Raw genomic sequence first — 19520 nt, 5'->3', positions numbered from 1 at the left:
CTCCTGCTCTGCACTGAAGAGAGTTGACCAAAGTGGGTGGATTGTTACCCAGCACATTCTGAGCATCTAAACCAACACAACCACCAGAGCTCCTGGTTACCCAACATCTGAAAGTCTCCAAGGTCTGATAAGCTGCCTCTTCCTGGCAAAACAACCCCAGCACATATGGAAGAAGCAGGAAGCAGCAGGCTGGCTGTGGTCACTCTTGGCTGCTGGTCACTTCCCACAGAAGTGATGGAGACCCAGGTGCCAGAGGCACAGCACTCAGGCAACTCCTTTCTCTCTGGCTTCCCTCTCCTTGCTTCTCTCTATTTCACTGGAAGAGCCACACTTTTGCCCAAGATACTTCTGGCAGCATGATGAAAGCTGCTGGATAAAGCCTCAATTCATGGGATTTCCACCCTGAGATCTAGCTTCCTTCTGGGCGTGGCTGAAGGCAGTGGACACCCAACCATCTGTGTGCTGTCTGTACCAGCAGCATGGTCCCAGGAGGTATGAAATCAGTCCTGCTGCTCCTAACAGTCACCCCTACCTCATCTGAGGAGTGTTCTTATCAGTTCAGCTGCCTGGCAGCTTTGTGCTGTGGGCTTCTGGTGGTGCAGCAGCCTGATTCAGTACCCTAGGGCACATGTGCCAACTTCTTGAACATCAACCAGAGTGAGAAGCAGCGTTGGGAACTCAAGACAGAACACATCACACCCCAGGATTAGATGTGAACATCACAGAAGTTATTTTTCTCCAGGATGGTTCATTCCAAGGCAGAGACACCTAAGCCTTACAAAGCTCTCAGATCATGTTCCAATAAATGACAATAGCCAGAGCCAGGAGCTCACTCAAAGAACAGGTAGACACATGCTGGCTTCTGGGAGAGGCAGGAACCAGGCAAAACCTTTCAGAGATTCACAGAATGGTTGGGGTTGGAAGAGACCTTGAAGGACCCTGAAGATCATCTAGATCCAAATCTTCCTGCCATGGGCAGAGACACCTTTCACCAGACCAGGAACACTCTGCCAGCTGCCTCTGGAGCAGAGGAGTTGGCTCAGCAGTGCATCTTTTCTCTGAACAGCTGTATAAAGTATCTAGAAGCTGTGCAGATGTGGTGCTGAGGCACATGTGGTGACCAGGCAGTGCTGGGTTAAAGCCTGGACTCACTGATTTTAAAGGTCTTTTCCACCCAAAACCACTCTGTAATTCTATGATAAAGAGATTGGAAGCACCTGGAGGACCACATCCTGCAGGCTGAAGCCCAAATTCCCTTAGGTCCCCATGCACTGTGGTCCCAGTCTGCTGGCCAGCACAAGCTCTGCCCAGAAGCACCACCTGAAGAGGTGTCCAAATGCAGCTTCTCCTGAGCTTCCTGGGATGTGCCTGCTTCCCAGGCCCCAGCCAGAACTGGTGCTTGGGAACTTTGGGCATATTCTGCTCCTGTTTATGAGCAGAAAGCCTCTGAGCTCACCTGTCCTCAGCACCACTGTCCAGTGCTGTGGCCTCTGGATGGGTGGAAGCTCCATCAAACGCAGCAGCCAGCCACTGCTGTGACCTACAAGGCTCCCTGCCATCAGCATCTCCCTCTCTGTGCTCATTTCTGACTCCAGCCTGATTTATTTAGGATTTTATCTGATCACACTCTGGTTCTCCTCCACCTCTGGCAGGTGTCCATCATGAAAGAATCCTCCAAGGAAAAGCTTCCCTCGGTGATTCCAAAGAGCCAGCCGGGAGCAGCTGCTCTCCTGTAACCTGAGCATGCTTTGGGGAACAGAGCAAACATCTCTAAACAGGGCAATGCTGAGGTCCCACGGGAGGGGAACCTGTGGTGATGTCAGCTCTGAGAATAGTGACAGCAGCAGTGGGAAGTGCTCGCTGCCAGCAGACCCTCCCTGCTCCTCCCTGCTCACAGCCTTCTGAGCAGCAGCTTGCCAGGTCCAGGTGTGGCTGAGGAAAAGGAATTCCTTCAAAAGATAGACTTGTCTTGGTTGGAAGAGACCTTCAAGGTTGTCAAGTCCAACCCTTAACCCAGCACTGCCAACCCACCACCAAACCATGGCCCTCAGCACCACATCTCCACAGCTTTGAAACCCCTCCAGGGATGGGGACTCCACCACTGCCCTGGGCAGCCTGGGCCAATGCTGGACAACCCTTTTGTGGCAGAGATTGTTCCTCATGTCCAATCTAAAGCTCCCCTGGGACAACTTGGGGCTGCTTCCTCTTGTTTTGCGGCTTGTTTCTTGGGAGAACAGACCAACCCCCAGGGTTTCCCTTGCAAGGAGAGCAAGCCCCTGTCACAGCAGAGGCAGCAGCAGCACAATTTCTGGTTGCATCCGGACACAAAGCTCCTTCTGGCTCCTCCAGTGTGCTCCCTGATTTCAGGCACCCAAAAGCAGAACATCCACTTCCCACACCCCTAACCCTTCACACCCTCCCCATGCAGAAGTGTTGCCCAGGGGGTATCTCCAAGCCCTGTCACTGCAGCAGTGCTGCAGGAGCACTGGCTGCAGGCTAGGGGCTGAGGGAAGAGCCAGAGGTCAGGACACAGCACAGCTCTCACCACCACCCACCAAGGCTGCTGCTGGCTGTGGCACAACGCTGGAGAAGGGAGGGCTGACCTCTGGCACATGTGTGCTCCAGCACACCATGTCCACTGCACAAAGAGGGTAACAGAGAGCTACCCAGCCTCTCCCATCATCACCTTTGAACCAGCCTCTCCCACCAGCACCTGGTAACCAGCAGAGCTGGCTGGGGCTGCAAGCATGGCACAGGGCTGAGCTTTGAGCTCTGCTCGTGGCTGTGGCACAGTGCTGGCTCCCTGCCTGCACTGCTGATAAGGTGCTGAGAGCCCTGTTAGGACTTTCAGATAAGGAAGAGTCAGGGCATGGGGGAGCAGCAGCTGCAGAGCACCAACACTTGTCAGGTTGTAGCAGGGACGATAAGGCAGGAGGCAGTGGAGGAGTGCTGGCACCATCTGCGCAGAGCAGAACTAAGAGAGGCTGAAGGTCCTCTTCTATCTGAGCAGCTGAAGCTCTGCCCTTACAGCTGCCCTGCCTGCACCCACATATCAGCACCCTCTGGGCACACACTAACACTGTTGAGGGGCTCTTCTGCTGCCATGGTCACTCTTAAAAGAGCTCAGTATTTCCATTCTTCTCTGCAGCACAGGGGCAGCAGCAGAACCACAAGCACTGAGTGGTCATTGGTCAGTCAGGCCCTGTCCTTACCTGTCACTGAGAGAGAATCACAGAATTGTTTTGGCTGGAAGAGACCTTCAAGATCATTGAGTCCAACCCTTAACCCAGCACGACCAGGTCATCACTAAAGCACAAGCCTCAACACCACACCTTTGAAAACCCTCCAGGGATGAGGACTCCACCACTGCCCTGGGCAGCCAGAGCCAGGTCTGGACAACCCTTTTGGGGAAGGAATTGTTCCTTGTGTCCAACCTAAACCTCCCCTGGACAACCTCGGGCTGTTTCCTCTTGTCCTGTCACTTGTTACCAGAAGAAGAGACCAGCCCTCACCTGGCTCCAAACTCCTTTCAGGGAGCTGTAGAGAGCCAGAAGGTCTCCCCTGAACATGACATTATCAGCTGGAGAGAAACCTGCTCCATTTGCTTCCCTGTTTAGTACCCAGGAGACACAGTAAACGACCCCACAGTGAGAGCAAGCGAGGGAGAGCAGCTCCTACCTCCAGCCTGTCTGTCCTCATCAGCTTCTGGGCAGCGGCAGCAGCAGCAGCAGGCACGGGGACTCCAGGGTTCCCTGTCACCAGCATGGGCGCCGTGGGCAGGATCTCCGCCGGGACCAGGCCTGGGGACACAGGCCCCAGGTAGGGGTTGAAGGCGGCTGAGGCATTGGTGGCGGCGAGGCTGGGTGCGACGGAGAACATCGGCTGCAAGACAAGGAGGAGGAGGCGTGAAACACACCTGGCAGCTCCTGGAGCAAAGCATCACAGCACCACAGAATGTTAGGGGCTGGAAGGGACCTCAAAAGCTCATCCAGTCCAACCCCTCTGCCAGAGCAGGAGCACCTAGAGCAGATCACACAGGAACACAGCCAGGTGAGTTGGGAATATCTGCAGAGAGGGAGACTCCACAAGATCCCTGGGCTGTGTTCTGTCACCCTCACAGTGAAAAAATTTCCTCCTGTTTCCATGGCACTTCCTATGCCTCAACTTCCACCACTGCCCCTTGTGCTGTCATTGGGCATCACCCAGCAGAGCCTGGCTCCAGCCTCCAGGCACTCCCCCTGCACATCTTTATCAACAGGAATGAGGTCACCCCTCAGGCTCCTCTTCTCCAAGCTAAAGAGCCCCAGCTTTTGATCCACACCTGAGCAATGTCACTGTACAGGGCAGTCCTGATGGCACAGGAGAATTATAGAATCAAAGAGTGCTATGGTCAGGCAGGAACACACCCAGATGGGTTTTGAAAGTCTTCAGAGAAGGACACTCCACAACCCCTCTGGGCAGCCTGCTCCAGGCCTCCAGCACCCTCCCAGTACAGAAGTTGCTTCTCATGCTGAGGCAGAACTTCCTGGGTTCCACCTTACACCCTCTGTTCCTTGCCCTGTCCCTGGGCACCACCAAACAGAGCCTGGCACCTTTATCTTGACACCCACCCCTCAGATTATTTGTAGACACTGATCCTAGGGACACATCCAAACTGTGTACAAGCATCTGCTGGGGGGGGAGAGGGAAACCTGCAGGAGAGCCACACTCAGCTTCAGAGACATCAATCCACTGCTGACCCTGCTTCCAGGCAGCACTGGCTCAGGAATCACAGAGGTTCAGCTCAGGAGGGAGGCCAGACAACCAGAATCATTTCTTGCTGCCCAGTCACACAGGCTGTCCACACAAGCACAGGAACTGCATCCAGGAGATGCTTATTAGACTGCACAGAGAAAGAGAAGGCAGTTAACACTGGGAGGGGGAAGTGTCTGTTTGCTTATTTAAAGAGTCAGATGCCCTCATAGGCCACCACATGGTGTGAAGATAGTTAGGTGGAAAAGCCCAAGTAACACTGGAAGAGCAAACTAGGAGCTGAGCCTGAGTCACTCTCCTGCCCCACTGAAGGCAAAGCACTGTGCTGCCACTGCCACTGCCAAGAACAGTTTACTCTGGAGTGTCTCCCTTTAGTACCTAAATAAAAGAGGTCCTCCAGGTATTCAGTTTTCTTCCAAACCAGTTTGTAGAGGGGAAAAACAAGTGCAGAGTGAAGGCAGCTCTTTGTGTCCTATCTCTCTGAGCCAGCCAGCACAACACCAGCTGGGTTTGTGCTCCTGAGGAGACCACTGAACCCTCTGGAAGAAGGAAGGAGTCCATCTGAATCATAGAACCGTAGAACCATAGAATCATAGCATGGTCTGGGTTGGAAGGGACCTCCAAAGGTCATCCAGTCCAATCCCCTCTGCAGTAAGCAACTAAATCAGGTTGCCCAGAGCCCTGTGAAGTCTCACTTGGAATATCTCCAGGGATGAGGTCTCAATCACTTCCCTGGGCAACCTGAAACATGGGCTGAGAAAAGACTGCAAGCCGTGTCAATGGGAATAATTTCTTTGATGCCTTTGCTTCTTCATCCATGGGAATGAAAACCAGGCAGACTTGACAGGCAATGCAATCCTGCTCTTACCTCACCATTAATTAACTGCACTCCTCGTGGCTGTGTTATCAGCTATGCAGTAATGAACACCAGAAACACAAGCAGGGCCCCGCCCATCAGTGTGTTTGACTTCAGCCCAACACACTCACTGCACAGTCAATAAAACACCACCCCATTTACTTCCTACTGAGATCCTTCTACACTAACCCAAACACCCTGCAGCCCTTCAGAGCACTGCAGGAACAGTAGCAGGTTCACCTCCTGTCCTTCTGGGACTCACAGGTGTTTTGCACTGTGCTCTACATAGGCCAGCAGGTCACCCCTCACCTCTGCTGCTGCAGGGGGTTCTTCCTCCCAGGGGCAGGACTCTACACTTGCACTTGCTGGACTTCAAGAGGTTCACAGAATCATAGAATTGTTTGGATTGGAAAAGATCATGGAGTCCAACCACTGACCTAACACCACTGTGGCTATTAAACCCTGTCACAAAGTGCCATGGCCACATGTTTCTCAAACACTTCCAGGGATGGTGACTCTACCACCTCCCTGGACAGCTTGTTCCAATGCCTGATCCTCTCCAGTCTGTCCAGACCCGGCTGAACCAAAAAAAGTCCTGGTCTAGCTAAGCCCAGCTTGCCTCAAATGGTTTACAAGCAGGTAGGGCAGCGCTGACCTGGGCAGGCAGGGCAGCTGCCTGTGGTCAATAGGACGCACAACCCCCACTCCCCATCCCACTTCCCCTCCCTTGAGGGCCAGCTAAAGGCAGATAAGAGAGTGATCTGAAAAGGAGAGGTGGGAAAAGTCCACAGACACTACCTGCAACTAAGATAATTGAAATCTTCATCACAGAGTTGGTTCTGGTTGGCAAAGATCATTAAGTCCAAGCATCTTCTGTCTGCCAGCTCTGGTGCTAACCTCTTTACCAACCAGCAGTAAAAGTGAAAGGATCCTGCTGCTGTGCCTACCTGATTATTTCTGTCATTAGCTGACTTACTTTTATTAGAGCAGAGAATTGATTCTTGTGGAACAAACCAGACTGGCCTGGCTGGACAGGAGGACAGAAATCGGGTGGCTGGAGCAGCCTGGAACAACATCCCCTTTCCACTCTGCTAAATAATCAAGGTCATTTGAAGGCCAAATGAGGAGGGTGATATCCATTTGGAAACATACTGCTGGGAGAGCTTTGCCATGGATCCTGGCATTGAATGGGACTGATTCTGAGAACCACAGAATTGCTTTGGGTGGAAAAGACCTTTAAGAGACCACCAGACCCTGAGAACACCCAGTCTGTGATGCCTGATCTCTAGGAATGAGCCTGTAATCTATGACTCCACGACTCTTCCATGGCCCAGGCACAGGTACAAGGCTTGTGCTGCTCTTCCAACTCCACTGGCTTCAATTCTGCTGCTTAGGGACATTGTGAGAGAGCCCCAAGGAGCATTTCCATTTGATTTACATCACACCAGCCTCCCTTGACGTTAAAAAACGACTGCACTGGGATTTTGTCCATGACCTCCCAAATGTCCATGCCTACACACTGCCTTCCACAAACCCATCACAGCTCATGAAACAAACTCACCAAGAGCTTAAGAGGGAAGAGTGAGGGTGGTGAGAGACTGGCACAGGTTGCCCAGGGAGGTGGTGGAAGCCTCATCCCTGGAGGTTTTTGCAGCCAGGCTGGATGTGGCTATGAGCAACCTGCTGTAGTGTGAGGTGTTCCTGCCCATGGCAGGGGGGCTGGAACTGGATGAGCCTTGAGGTCCCTTCCAACTCCAACAGTTATATTAACGTTTTAAGCAATGGTTCTCTCTGTTGGCTGCATTTTGACCTAAGATTTCTCCTAGTCCTAAACATGAAGCTGCTGTGATGCTGGCCTCCAAAGCAGGTAAGGAAAAGCAAAGCTGTGGCCTGTGCACAGGTCTGTCCTGAGCTGCTGAGACTGAAATGTCCCTCTGAGGTTGCTCTGCAGTTGCAGCACGTAGAGCACAGCCTGCTCTCAGCTGTCTGGCTGCACAGACACTGCACTTTGCTCTGAATTCTGATCTGACAGCCAGCAGTGGCAGCAGCAGCAGGCAGCAGCCCACAGGCAGTTCTCCTACAGGCTGGGGGCAAGGGGCAGGGTTGGGGCACCCCCCAAGCTCACAGTGCCTGCTGGCTGTGTGCTGCTGCTGCCTCAGCTCTGCCTCACCTGGGTGACACAGTTTCAGTTCAAGAAAAGCAACCCAGAGCAGGAAAGCACAAGGTGCTATCTTCTCACACTCTGCACTTCCCTGTGAGGATCCCAGCACAGCACATCTTGCTGCAGCAGCCAGGCAGAAAGCTCTGCAGGACAGTAACAGGGGCAAGAACCACATCAAAATAAGCTACAGAATATTCCCTGGTGTTCTGCAGCCCCACGAAGCAGGGAGCCAGCCAACCACTTGGCACAAGCAGGAGAGTCCTTGCTGCTGAGCTGACTTGTCCTGAGGATCTAGCTGCATGCTGAGGAGCAGCAGTTGCAGTGTGCTATGTGAAATGGAAGCTGAAGAGCCCCTCTAAGAGAGTGAAGTTTCCTCAGGAAGGTGTCTAGAGGCGAATTACACTCCCTGAATTCTACCTCTGCCAGCAAGAATGGCATAAAAGAACTGGCAGAGAAGTGCTAATGCAGGTAGGCTTGGTTTATATAGGTATTTCTTTCAACATATTTTTTCCTTTGCTGCCATTTTAGCCACTGAAAGGGAGAGCTGCAGCCATGGGAGCAGTGTTTGCCTTTCCATGTAGAAGACAGCAGCCTGGCTCATGCATTAACCAGCAGCAGTCTTACTCATACATTAATCAGTGCCCTCTAATGTCTCAGCTAGAAATGGATATCCAAAGGCTTCTGGGCCAAATGTCTCCTGAGGTTAGCTCCAAGGAGCTCTCTGGATTGCATTAGAGGAGGGCCTGGCACAGAGTGTTAAGCTCCCAGAAGTGTACATGCATGGGGGCTGGGTGATGCCAACCACCTTCGGGTTGCTGAAGCAAGGGGTGGCTGCAGAGCAAGGCTCAGCCAAGCTGTTTGACTCCCTGGAACACTGCCCTGTGTTGACTTTGAGACTCACAGAATGGTCTGGGTTGGAAGGGACCTTCAAGACCATTTAGTTCCAAGCCCCCTGCCATGGGGAGGGACACCTCCCACTAGACCAGGTTGCTCGAGGCACCATCCAAGCTGGCCTTGAACATTGCCAGGAAGGGGGCATCATGATTAATCAACACATCCTATGGGCTTCAGTTTAAGGACAATAAAAATCTCCTACTGGAGACCTCAGAAGGTGGTTTGTGTTCTTCCTGCATTCACTCACTACATTCCTGGACATTTCTACTATACAGCCCTCATTAAAAAAAACAGAACACAACACAACAAAACCCAAACCAAACCAACTAATCAATTCCCCTACTCAAGTTTTACACCATTCTCACTGTGGAAGGTGCAAGAGAAACAGAGAGGATGCCCTGATCACATAGAGCTGTGTGGTCACATTTTACTGTCACCAGATGAGAGCTTTCTGATTGATTCTCCTTCCCCACCCCTTGGCTGCTTGTAGCAAATCTGTAATTTCCTATTTCAAGTAGTTTCCTGAGAAGGTTCCACTGAATGGAAAGCATCCAATGGGAATCTTCTCAAAGACAGGATTTTCCTAGAGCTTGTGAGATTGCAAAGGGAAAGACCTGTTGAGGGAAATCCCACACAGTTCACTCACTCCTCCATTTTAAGAAGGTGCAAAAAAATCCATAAAATAAACCAAATTAATTCATTAACTGCAAGGAAGAGTTAATAAGCAGCACAAAGAAACACAGAGAAGCATTCAGGTGCATTTGATTCGATCAACAGGAGCCAGCAGTGAGCACTTGCAGCCCAGAGAGCCAAGCAGAGCCTGGGCTGCAGCAAGAGAAGTGTGGCCAGCAGGTGAGGGAGGGGATTCTCCTCCTCTGCTCCACTCTGCTGAGGCCACACCTGGAGCTCTGTGTCCAGTTCTGGAGCCTCTATTACAAGAAGCATCTGGAGGTGCTGGAAGGTGTCCAGAGAAAGGCCACAAGGATGAGCAGAGGGCTGGAGCTGCTCTGCTATGGAGACAGACTGAGAGAGTTGGGGATGTTCAGTCTGGAGAGGAGAAGGCTCCAAGGAGACCTTCTTGTGGCCTTCAGGATCTGAAGGGGGCTACAAGAAAGCTGGGGAGGGACTTTTGAGGGTGTCAGGGAGTGATAGGACTGGGGGGAATGGGACAAAAGTAGAAGTGGGGAGATTCAGATTGGATGTGAGGAAGAAATTCTTCCCCAGGAGGGTGGTGAGAGACTGGCACAGGTTGCCCAGGGAGGTGGTGGAAGCCTCATCCCTGGAGGTTTTTGCAGCCAGGCTGGATGTGGCTGTGAGCAACCTGCTGTAGTGTGAGGTGTCCCTGCCCATGGCAGGGGGTTGGGACTGGATGAGCCTTGAGGCCCCTTCCAACCCTGACAATTCCATGATTTCTCCCCAGTTCCTGACAGCTGTTGGATTTCCCAGCACGCAACAGAACAGCCCAGCTGGGAACCTGCTTCACTCACAAGCCACTGTACCCACTGGTGGAAGCCAGGAAGAGCACCTACCACAGGCTGCAACGGGGCTCCAGGCATCATGGCATTGGCAAGCTGCATCTGCTGGGCCAGCATGGCCATGTTCTTCTGCTGGATCAGGTTATTGCGTCCATTGATCTCCAGCTGGGTTTTTAAGTGTGGTGGTGGGTGAAGATATTTGCAGTTTTCCCTTGAGCATCGACCCTGAGGAAGAGAATGGACATGGTTGGCTTAGAAGGTAGAGCAGCACCTTTGGTTCCTTATGCCAAGGCATAAACACAACACAAGACAGACCTTGGAGGAAAACCTTCAGCTGCTTCTCTTGGCTCTCACCTCCTGCCCACAGCCCCTGGACCATCCAGGTATCCCAGTCTCACAGGATATCAGAGGTTGGAAGGGACCTCCAGAGATCATAAGGTCCAACCCCCCTGCCAGAGCAGCATCACTTAGGGGAGTCACAGGAATGCATCCAGGTGGGTTTGGAAAGGCTCCAGAGAAGGAGACTCCACAACCCCCCTGGGCAGCCTGCTCCAGGGCTCTGTCACCCTCACTGGAAAGAAGTTTCTCCTCATGTTGAGATGAAATCTTCTACATTCAAGTTTGAACTCATTGTTCCTTGGCTTATCACTGTGAACCACCCAAAAGAGCCTGGCCCCCTCCTCCCCTTGACCCCCACCCCTCAGCTATTGATAGACATTGATCAGATTCCCTCTCAGCCTTCTCTTCTCCAGACTAAACATCCCCAGGGCTCTCAGGCTCTCTCCACAGGGGAGAAGTTCAAGTCCCCTAAGCATCCTCATGGCTCTCCCTTGGATTCTCTCCAGCAGGTCTCTGTCTCTTGCTTTGCCTTTTCACCTCCACAAACTACTGCTGCTTTCTGAAGTAACTGAGGCTGGGCAGATCTCAGTTGGTTTGGAAGTCCAGCATGCCCACCCTCGGTGGGCACAGGGAAGCTGTGCCCATGGGCTCCTCCTGCCCACAGACCTGCCTCCAGGAAGCCAGCAGCTGTGGAGCCAGAAAACCAGCCAAGGGAGGTGCTGTGGCTGCAGCACTGAGCCTGCAAAGCCTCACTGCCTGCTCTCCAATTGCTTTGCTTTCTGATAGCTATGCTGGGGCACAAGCAGCACTGAGCAGACAGCTCAGTGACCAGGAGAGGAGCCCCTTCACCAGACCTGCAGCAGAGCACCTCTGAGGGAAACCTCTGAGGTTTCCATTTCTGTTGCCATTGTGTAAACCATACAAGAAAAATCAGAATTGATTTGTTCCTGAATTTTTCATTAAATGCAAACATGCTAAACAACCAATTCCAGGCACTAATTTTATTTGGATGAAAGAATATTCATCAGTTTGACAACCAGGGAATAATAAGAAATAATTCTATGTACAGCATCTCTCCTTGTTACCAAGTAAAGCAGCCTCACACACAGGACAACCCTGCTCAGAGAACTCTCAGTCAGAGAGAGGTCAAACAGAATCCCCCTCTCCCGGGGAAAAGAATCCCCTTTTCTGGGGGCAAGAATCCTCATTCTCTGGGGAAAAGAATCCCCTTTTCTGGGGGTGAGAATCCTCATTCCCTGGGGAAAAGAATCCCCTTTTCTGAGGGAGAGAATCCTCATTCCCTGGGGAAAAGAATCCCCTTTTCTGGAAGAAAGAATCCTCCACTGGTAGCAAACAGAATCCTCCCCTCCTGGTGAAGAGAATCCTCCTCTCCTAGATAAGAGACTCCTCCTTTACTGGAAAAGAGAATCCCCTCTTGTCGTGGCAGGTAAGCTGGGGTCTCACACCATAAGACCTGAGAAAATGGACTTTCATTAATGGGGGAGCTTCACACACTAATTGCTCCTTCACAGGGTGCCACTGGGGTCCATACTTTCACTAAAGGGATGATAACAAAAAGTCCCAACTGCACAGTAGAACTGAATCCTTTTCTGGATAAAGCCAGACTCATCACATCACTTTTTTTTTCCCCGTTCCTCATTCATCTTTGAGATCAATCCCAGCAGGAGCAATGACAAGGCAAAAGGCAAGCTCAGTTGAAGAAACAAATCCTGGAATCATAGAATGGTCCAGGCTGGAAGGGACCTCCAAAGCTCATCCAGTCCAACCCCCCTGCACTCAGCAGGGACATCCCCAACCAGATCAGGTTGCCCAGTGCCTTGTCAAGCCTCACCTTGAATACCTCCAGGGATGGAGCCTCAACCACCTCCCTGGGCAACCTCTTCCAGTGTTCCACCACCCTCATAGTAAAGAACTTGTTCCTCACATCCAATCTAAATCTGCTCTGCTCTAGTTTGAAGCCATTGCCCCTGGTCCTGTCCCTGCAGGCCTTTACAAACAGTCTCTCTCCAGCCTTCTTGTAGTCTCCTTCAAATACAGGCAGCCTGCTGTTAGTTCTCCCCAGAGCCTCCTCTTCTCCAGGCTGAACACCCCCAGCTCCCTCAGCCTGTCCTCATAGCAGAGCTGCTCCAACCCCCTGATCATTTTCATGGCCCTCCTCTAGACCTGCTCCATCAGGTCCATGGCCAGTTTGATCATGAAGCAAATGAATGCAAGAGAGTCTGACCTGAGACTGCAATCTTGCTCCCAAAGTTGAACCCCCATGCCTGATAGGATCTGCCAGCAATCCAGCTGTGCCATGAGCCTGCTCTGTCCTCAGGGCTGGGAGAAAGGGTCTGGTGCTGCCCCGCTCCTGCTGCCAGCCAAAGCTCTTGAAACTCCTGTCCATAGCCAGTCAAGTGCCAGCTGGGTGATCTGGGCACAGAGGACACCCCTGATCCTCAGAACAATCTGGGAGGTTCTGTGGATCTCTTGGCTGCACACCAAGCCCACAGGAAGCCCCCAAGCCCATGCAGGTCTTATTGGGACACAGAGCAAAGGATGTCCATCCTCCTGAGCACCCATTCATTCCCTGAGCATACTTCCTAGAGTGAAACTCATCAGACGCTGGTCTCCTCACTGGTGGCTAGAGTTGGAAGGGACCCCAAGCCCTTGGGGGGCTTTGTGGGGCCTTTGCCTTCTTCCCTTGACACAGATGGGAGTCTACTCCTTGGACTGAATGGTGCCATGGGCTGTCCTTGGCAAGGTGAGGCACAGGAAGGACCACTGAGGTCACCTGCAGGAACCTCTCCCAAATAACACAGCTCCAAAACATGAAACCACAGAATTGTTTAGCCTGGAAAAGCCCTCAAAGATCATCCAGTCCAACTGCTGGAAAGCAGCCAGGACAGGGGCCAGAGAATGCACCAATCTAAAGGCATAACAACCACACCACAGATAAGCTGGGGGAACACAACACATGCTGGCCTGAGAAAATATTTTTGCAGGGGAATGGAGTTTCCTACTGCAAATAAGGATTAGGACTCCTCAGGAACAAACATCAATGATTCAGAAGCAAAAAAGGCAAACTGATGGTGGCCACAGCAATCTGTGGTTATGAAGCACGGATTCCTCCCCCTACAGAGGAGAGGAGGAACTATTTCTGCCCCAAAAGGGTTGTCAAGGCCTGGCCCAGGCTGCCCAGGGCGGTGGTGGAGTCCCCATCCCTGGAGGGGTTTCAAAGCTGTGGAGCTGAGGTGCTGAGGGCCATGGTTTGGTGGTGACCTGAGAGTGCTGGGTTAAAGGTTGGACTTGATGGCATCTGCCATCAGCACAGCATTAAAATCAGAGCTAAATGCTGCTAAATGAGTTCCAAAGAGCTCCAGCATGTAGCTGGAACCAGAGAGGAGCAATTCCCAAAGCTGACCCCAAACAGCAGATCCAACTCCATGTCCCTACTGCGGTGGTGGGGCTGAGGCTGGTCCACACCTCTCCAGGCTGGATCCACAGTTTGGCAGTGTGTGCTGTACATCCTGACCACCTGATGGACTGCAGGCCTTGAGATTCAAGGCTGCTCATGCTGTCAGGTCAGAAGAAGCCACTCCAATGATCTAATGCAATGTCCTCAAGCTGTTTCCCCAACAAGGCCATTATTTCTATCCACTCAGCAGCTGATCTTTAAAGAAGACAATTTTCTCTGAGCTAAAAACTCCAAGGACATGCCAGGGGCCCAGGTCACTGAGCTGGTGTTTAGCTGCCATTAGCCACATGTTGTTTGCACCTCTCTTCGGAGCCTGGCACTGCATTCAACCTTTGGCCTTCTCTAATTCTTGGATCTTGGCAAATTGTCCCAACCCAGTGCAGACTTCTCTGTCTGGCAACAGGATTTCTTGTGTTACTTTTAACTCCATGGACCTTCAGAAATAGTCCAGAGAGTGCCCAGGAAAGCAGAGGCTGAGAATCTCAATGAAGAGCACAGACTGCATCCCCCTCCTTTGCACTGCAAGTGGCTTCTTCATGCCCTGTCACTAGGTCCTGCTAGCTCCAGTCAGGCAGATTTTCATCCCTCTGAACACTTTCTGACCTCTCCCTGATGGTTTTTCAGCCATCAAGCCATGAGGATCATACGTAAACCCAGGGGAGCAGAAGCTGAGCAGGCTGGCAGTGTCCCACTGTGCCTCACTGGCATGCTGGGAGGGTTTCACCAGAGTCCTGCAGGATCAAACCTTATTGAGGGTGCAGGAGCAGCAGGTCCCCATCCCTTGAGCCAAGCAGGATGGGGCAGAGCAGGCAGAGACTCAGGGTGCTGTGGGGAGCCTTTGTGCCCACCAGCATGCCCTGCAGAGGCTGAAGGAGGAGGGCAAGCTCAGCCTGTGGCAAGAATGCTGCCTGCTCTCCCATGGTGTTTTCCTCCAGCTCTCCTACCAACAGGGCTCAGGCAGGTAGCCTGGGCTGGGCTGCACAGCCTGGCTGGCAGGAAACCAGGGCAGCACCACGTCTGCCCTGCTTTCAGCTCTCCAGCCTTGGAGAAAAGCAAGTGATGGGACAGGGGCAAGGAGGAGCAGGCAGCACTCACCCCTTAGGGTGCCCAGTGCTGGGCACAGAATCATAGAATCATAGAATTCTTTGAGTTGGAAAAGACCTCCAAGATCATCCAGCCCAGCCCTCAACCCAACACCACCATGGCCATTAAGCCATGTCCCCAAGTGCCATGGCCACACATTTCTGGAACACCTCCAGGAACAGTGATAGGTTTGCCATGAGCTGCCCTGGTCAGACTGGGAGGGTGCTCCTGCAGTGCCCTCCAGCCCTTCCCACACCTGGGTTACACAGGGCACTGACTTGCTCCTGCCCATGAGGACGTGTTGCACCTCTGCCCCAAAAGCCCAGAGGTCTTCACCTGCCACCCACAGCCAGGTCCCACACATGGAGGCTGCTGGCTTCACGAGCACTACCCACACACCACTGGCACTGCCAGATGGCACCAGCACAGGGCAGCACTCTGGGGAAGCTGGTTTTGCACCCTAGCCAAACCATGGCCACTGAAGAAAACCAAAGATGAGAACTGCAGCCACACTTCCTGAGGAGCCAGTGATGGGGTGAGCCACTCTGAATGACCAAGGCACCACCATGGATCCATCAAGCACAGCTTGCTGGCCCTTGCAGAGCCCACCAGGAAACAACAGCACCTCCATTGCTCTGTGAAGCACAGCACATGGTGCTCTGCAGGTCCCACACCAAGCCTTTGATCACACACAACAGCAATTCCTGCTCCCTAGAGATAATTTCCCTCCAGAAAACACCCTGGCTGCACCTTCAGTAATCCTTGGGATCCACTCCTGAGAGTGGCAGCTCCTGCAGTTACAGCTCTGGGAACATGGGCACCAACAACTGGTACCTTTCCCTTGAGGGATAGTCAATGGAAACAGCAGCAAAAGTCAATACCTAATTAACAAGAACATAATTGGAGCTCAGTCTGCTGCAGAGCCTTCTGCAACTGCCCTGCTTCCTGGCAGAGAATTGTGACCTGCTGGCAGCCCCCAGGCACGGTGCTGTGCTGCCCTGGTAGTCTCACCCATGGCCTTGGCACAGCTTTGGCCAAACCCTCTGTGCTCTCCAAAGGCTCCTCAAAGGCTGGGCTGAGCCTTCCCTCACCAGCTGGAGACACAGAGACCCTCTCTGCTGGCACCAAGGGTTGCAAGTTAGTGGCAGCCAAGCTGCCTTCACCCAACCACACATCTGCAAAGCTCCCCGTGTGGCGGTGGCTCCAGCTCCTCCAGTTGTGACCCTGCTGGTTTCCAGCTCCACTCTGATAAGGTGAGTGTGAACCCCCAATTCCTGCCTGCTCAGGCCAAAGTGCACACACTTTGTGCAGGATCTGCCCCTGTTGCAGTTAGGCCTTCAAAGCTGGCTTCAAAACTTGCAAACATTCACAACTTCTAGAAACTCTTGAGCCAACTCAAAGTCAAAGTCATCCTTTCCAGCATCTCCTCAGACACACTGGCTGCTCTGTCACATAAAGGAGGAACCAAGCTCATCACCCTGGTGGACTTGGTTCCAGCCTACCCCTTTCTTGGAAAGCACAGCCTGGTGATGCAATGGACGAGGTCTAATTAGCAAACTGCTCTCATGAGATCATTACTCCTCAGGCCCAGCCCAGCAGAACCTACCTGCCTGAGGTGCCTGCAGCATCCCAGAGCAGCCTCACACAGGGGCAGCAATCAAAGCCAAGATGTTTCTTCAGAAACTCTGTGAGCAGGAGGAAAGCTCTGGAAGGAGGTTTTCCACACTGAGTCCTCGTGCAGTGCAGAGAAGCAGAGGATCCAGAGCACCCCACCATGGCCTTGCCCCCATAGTGCCATCACCACCCAGTGCAATGCCCACCATGAACCCTCCTCTCCCAGAAGCATCCCCAGGGCTCCTACCACCTCCAGTGCCCCCTGAATCTCAGGCTGGGGTTGCCAAAGCAGGGCTTCCCACAGCACTTCTGCCTGCAGCACCTTGATAGAACAGGTTGCCCAGGGAGGTGGTTGAGGTCCCTTCCCTGGAAATATCCAAGGTGAGGCTCATCGAGGCCCTGGGCAGCCTGATCTAGTTGGAGATGTCCCTGCTGACTGTGTGGAGGTTGGATTTGATGAGCTTTGGAGGTCCCTTCCAGCCTGGACCATGCTATGATTCATTCTATTCCATGATGTGTAATTGGCACCTGGACAGGTTCTGGACCGTGCCAGCACCAAAACCTGTAAATGCCATCTGCCTGCATCTCTGTTTGCAGTGATGCTGGCAATGAGGCAGACCAACAGGCTGGGATGGCTGAAATTCTAGAGAACCTCCTCTGCTGAAGAGCTGACCGGCAGCCACCAGATGGGGCACAAGCCAAGCAGCCACGGAGAGGAATCCTGCATGGCCAGACTCCAAGCAAAGCTCACCCTCACTGCCGGCCTTGGGGAGCACGCTGAGCACCATGATCCTGTCGCTGCCGCCGGAGGTCAACCTTCTGCAGCAGCAGCGACACAGCAAAAACAAACAGAGCCAGCAAGACAGGGCTGCCACCGCCTGGGGACAGCCCCAACCCCTCCTCCAGCCAGGACAAGCTGCCTGACCCTGGAGCTCCTCTCTGTGCTGCTGGAGGCAGGTAACTTCCACCACACCAGCAGGGACAAGTGCCCCAAAGGCAGGCGGTGGCCTGGGAAAGTTCAACCGGGCTGCAGCCCTGCCGGACCCCTGCCGGGACCGTTTGTTTGTGCTGTTTTCACAGCACTGCGGGAGCTGCCCAGCACTTGCTGCTCCGCGCTGCCTGTGTTTACACAAAAGCTACTGCTCCCCAAGCCAGGGACAAGCTGCTGGCTTGCATCACTCCACCAACACCCTACCAGGAGACAGCACCAGAGGAGTCCAGGGGCAGAGGAGAACCCAGAGCACCAGCATGCAACTCACCACGTGTGGAGACGTTACCACAATCGACCTCGGCTCTTACCTTGAGGTCCTTGAAACAAACTCTGCCTCTTCCCCCAGCATCCCTGGAACAAATCCTGGTTTTTATCCTAGTATCCCTGCAACAAACCCTGGTTCTTCCCCAGTATCCCTGGAACAAACCCTGTTTTTCCCCCCAGAATCCCAGAAACAAACCACGTCCTCTGCCCCCAGTGTCCCTGGAACAAACCCTAGCTCTTCCCCCAACATCCCTGGAACCAGTCCTGGTTTTTCCTCCAGTATCCCAGAAATGAACCACTTCCTCTGCCCTCAGTGTCCCTGGAACAAACCTTAGCTCTTCCCTCAACATCCCTGGAACAAACCCTGGTTCTTATCCCAGTATTCCAGAAATGAACCACTTCCTCTTCCCGCAACATCCCTGGAAGAAACCCTGGTTCTTCCCCCAGTATCCCAGAAATGAACCACCTGCTCTTCCCTCAACATCCATGGGGATCACCCCAGGACAGGGTTGGCTCTGGGCTGCCTGTGTTGATACCAGGGTTTGCCCATATGCCCATATGCAGGGCCTTGCACCTGGCCTTGTTGGGCCTCATGAGGGGCTCGGTTCTCGCTTGTCCAGGTCCCTCTGGATGGATCCCATCCCTCAGGTGTGTCACACTGCACCACTATTTAACAGGTCACCTCCTAAAAGCAAAACAAATGTTTCTGTGGCCAGCAGCTGCTCCTACAAGAGCTGCACATCTCACCTGCACTGTGCAAGGATTTACCACCCCACCACTGCTCTGTCATGGTGATTAACGACTGACATAATTAACCCAGCCACTTCTGGCACTTCCAGCTGTGCTGTAACACTGGATGGCCATTGCCAGAGCTGAGGATGCTCTGCTGATGTCTCTCACTCACCTGGGCCCCTGCCTGTTCCCCTTTCACACCCACACCAGCCAGAGCTGGATGGCTGTCACAGAACTGAGTGGTTCTGATCCAAACCAAACACCTCCCTCTGCTAGGGAGCAGAAATTCCTTCCTGGAGCAGAGAGCTCAGCACATTCTAGCCCAGGCAGGAAGATGCCTGCTGTGGAAAACCCAACACTGCCTGTAAACGGGCAAACTATTCCTGCCCGTGCTGTGTGTCTGACAGGAGAACATTCCCTGCACGTAAGCCGGGGGCTGCTCTGCAAACACAAACTGTTTGCACACACACCCTGCTGCAGCAGCTGGCCACCAAGCAAATCATTCTGATGCACTTGAAACGTGAAATATAAAGAGTCACAGGACTGACTTCACCGGTCCGAGGCACAAACTTGCAGGCCCATCAGTCTAGCTGGGGCTGGCACCCTCTGCATTTGATGTCTCCTAACCGCCCCAGTAAAGGCATCAACAGCTAATGGCAACACAAACGTTTCTAACCCTTGAACAGGAGCTGGGCAGCTGGAGGTGTGGGGGGGTGCAGGTTCCTTTCTCTGGTGCTCTGCACCAAGTTTTGATGCCTGCTGCCTGCTGGTGCTAAGCCGGTGTGGGCCCTGCTGCTGGAGCAGGGCTGGGAGCACTGCAGGGGCTGGGGACAGGGCAGAGCAGGGCTGGGAGCGCTGCAAGGGCCGGGGACAGGGCAGAG

The 19520-nt window shown here is 53.1% G+C and overlaps 1 protein-coding gene across 6 annotated transcripts in view; it reads right to left on the bottom strand.

Moving 5' to 3' along the window:
- MBNL1 (muscleblind like splicing regulator 1) overlaps nucleotides 1-19520 on the bottom strand; it is a 103429-nt gene that overhangs the window by 24310 nt on the left and 59599 nt on the right. For all 6 annotated transcript variants that reach the window (XM_054385930.1, XM_054385929.1, XM_054385925.1 and 3 more), the window contains exons 2-3: nucleotides 10193-10363; nucleotides 3679-3882 (exon numbers count right to left, since the gene is read on the bottom strand). In XM_054385930.1, the coding sequence (XP_054241905.1) occupies nucleotides 3679-3882; nucleotides 10193-10261 (273 nt within the window). In that variant the 5' untranslated portion in view covers nucleotides 10262-10363. The remainder of the gene's footprint in view (nucleotides 1-3678; nucleotides 3883-10192; nucleotides 10364-19520) is intronic.

This window comes from Indicator indicator, chromosome 13, assembly GCF_027791375.1.
Source record: "Indicator indicator isolate 239-I01 chromosome 13, UM_Iind_1.1, whole genome shotgun sequence".
NCBI lineage: Eukaryota > Metazoa > Chordata > Aves > Piciformes > Indicatoridae > Indicator > Indicator indicator.
This window is presented reverse-complemented; position numbering and strand designations above follow the sequence as displayed.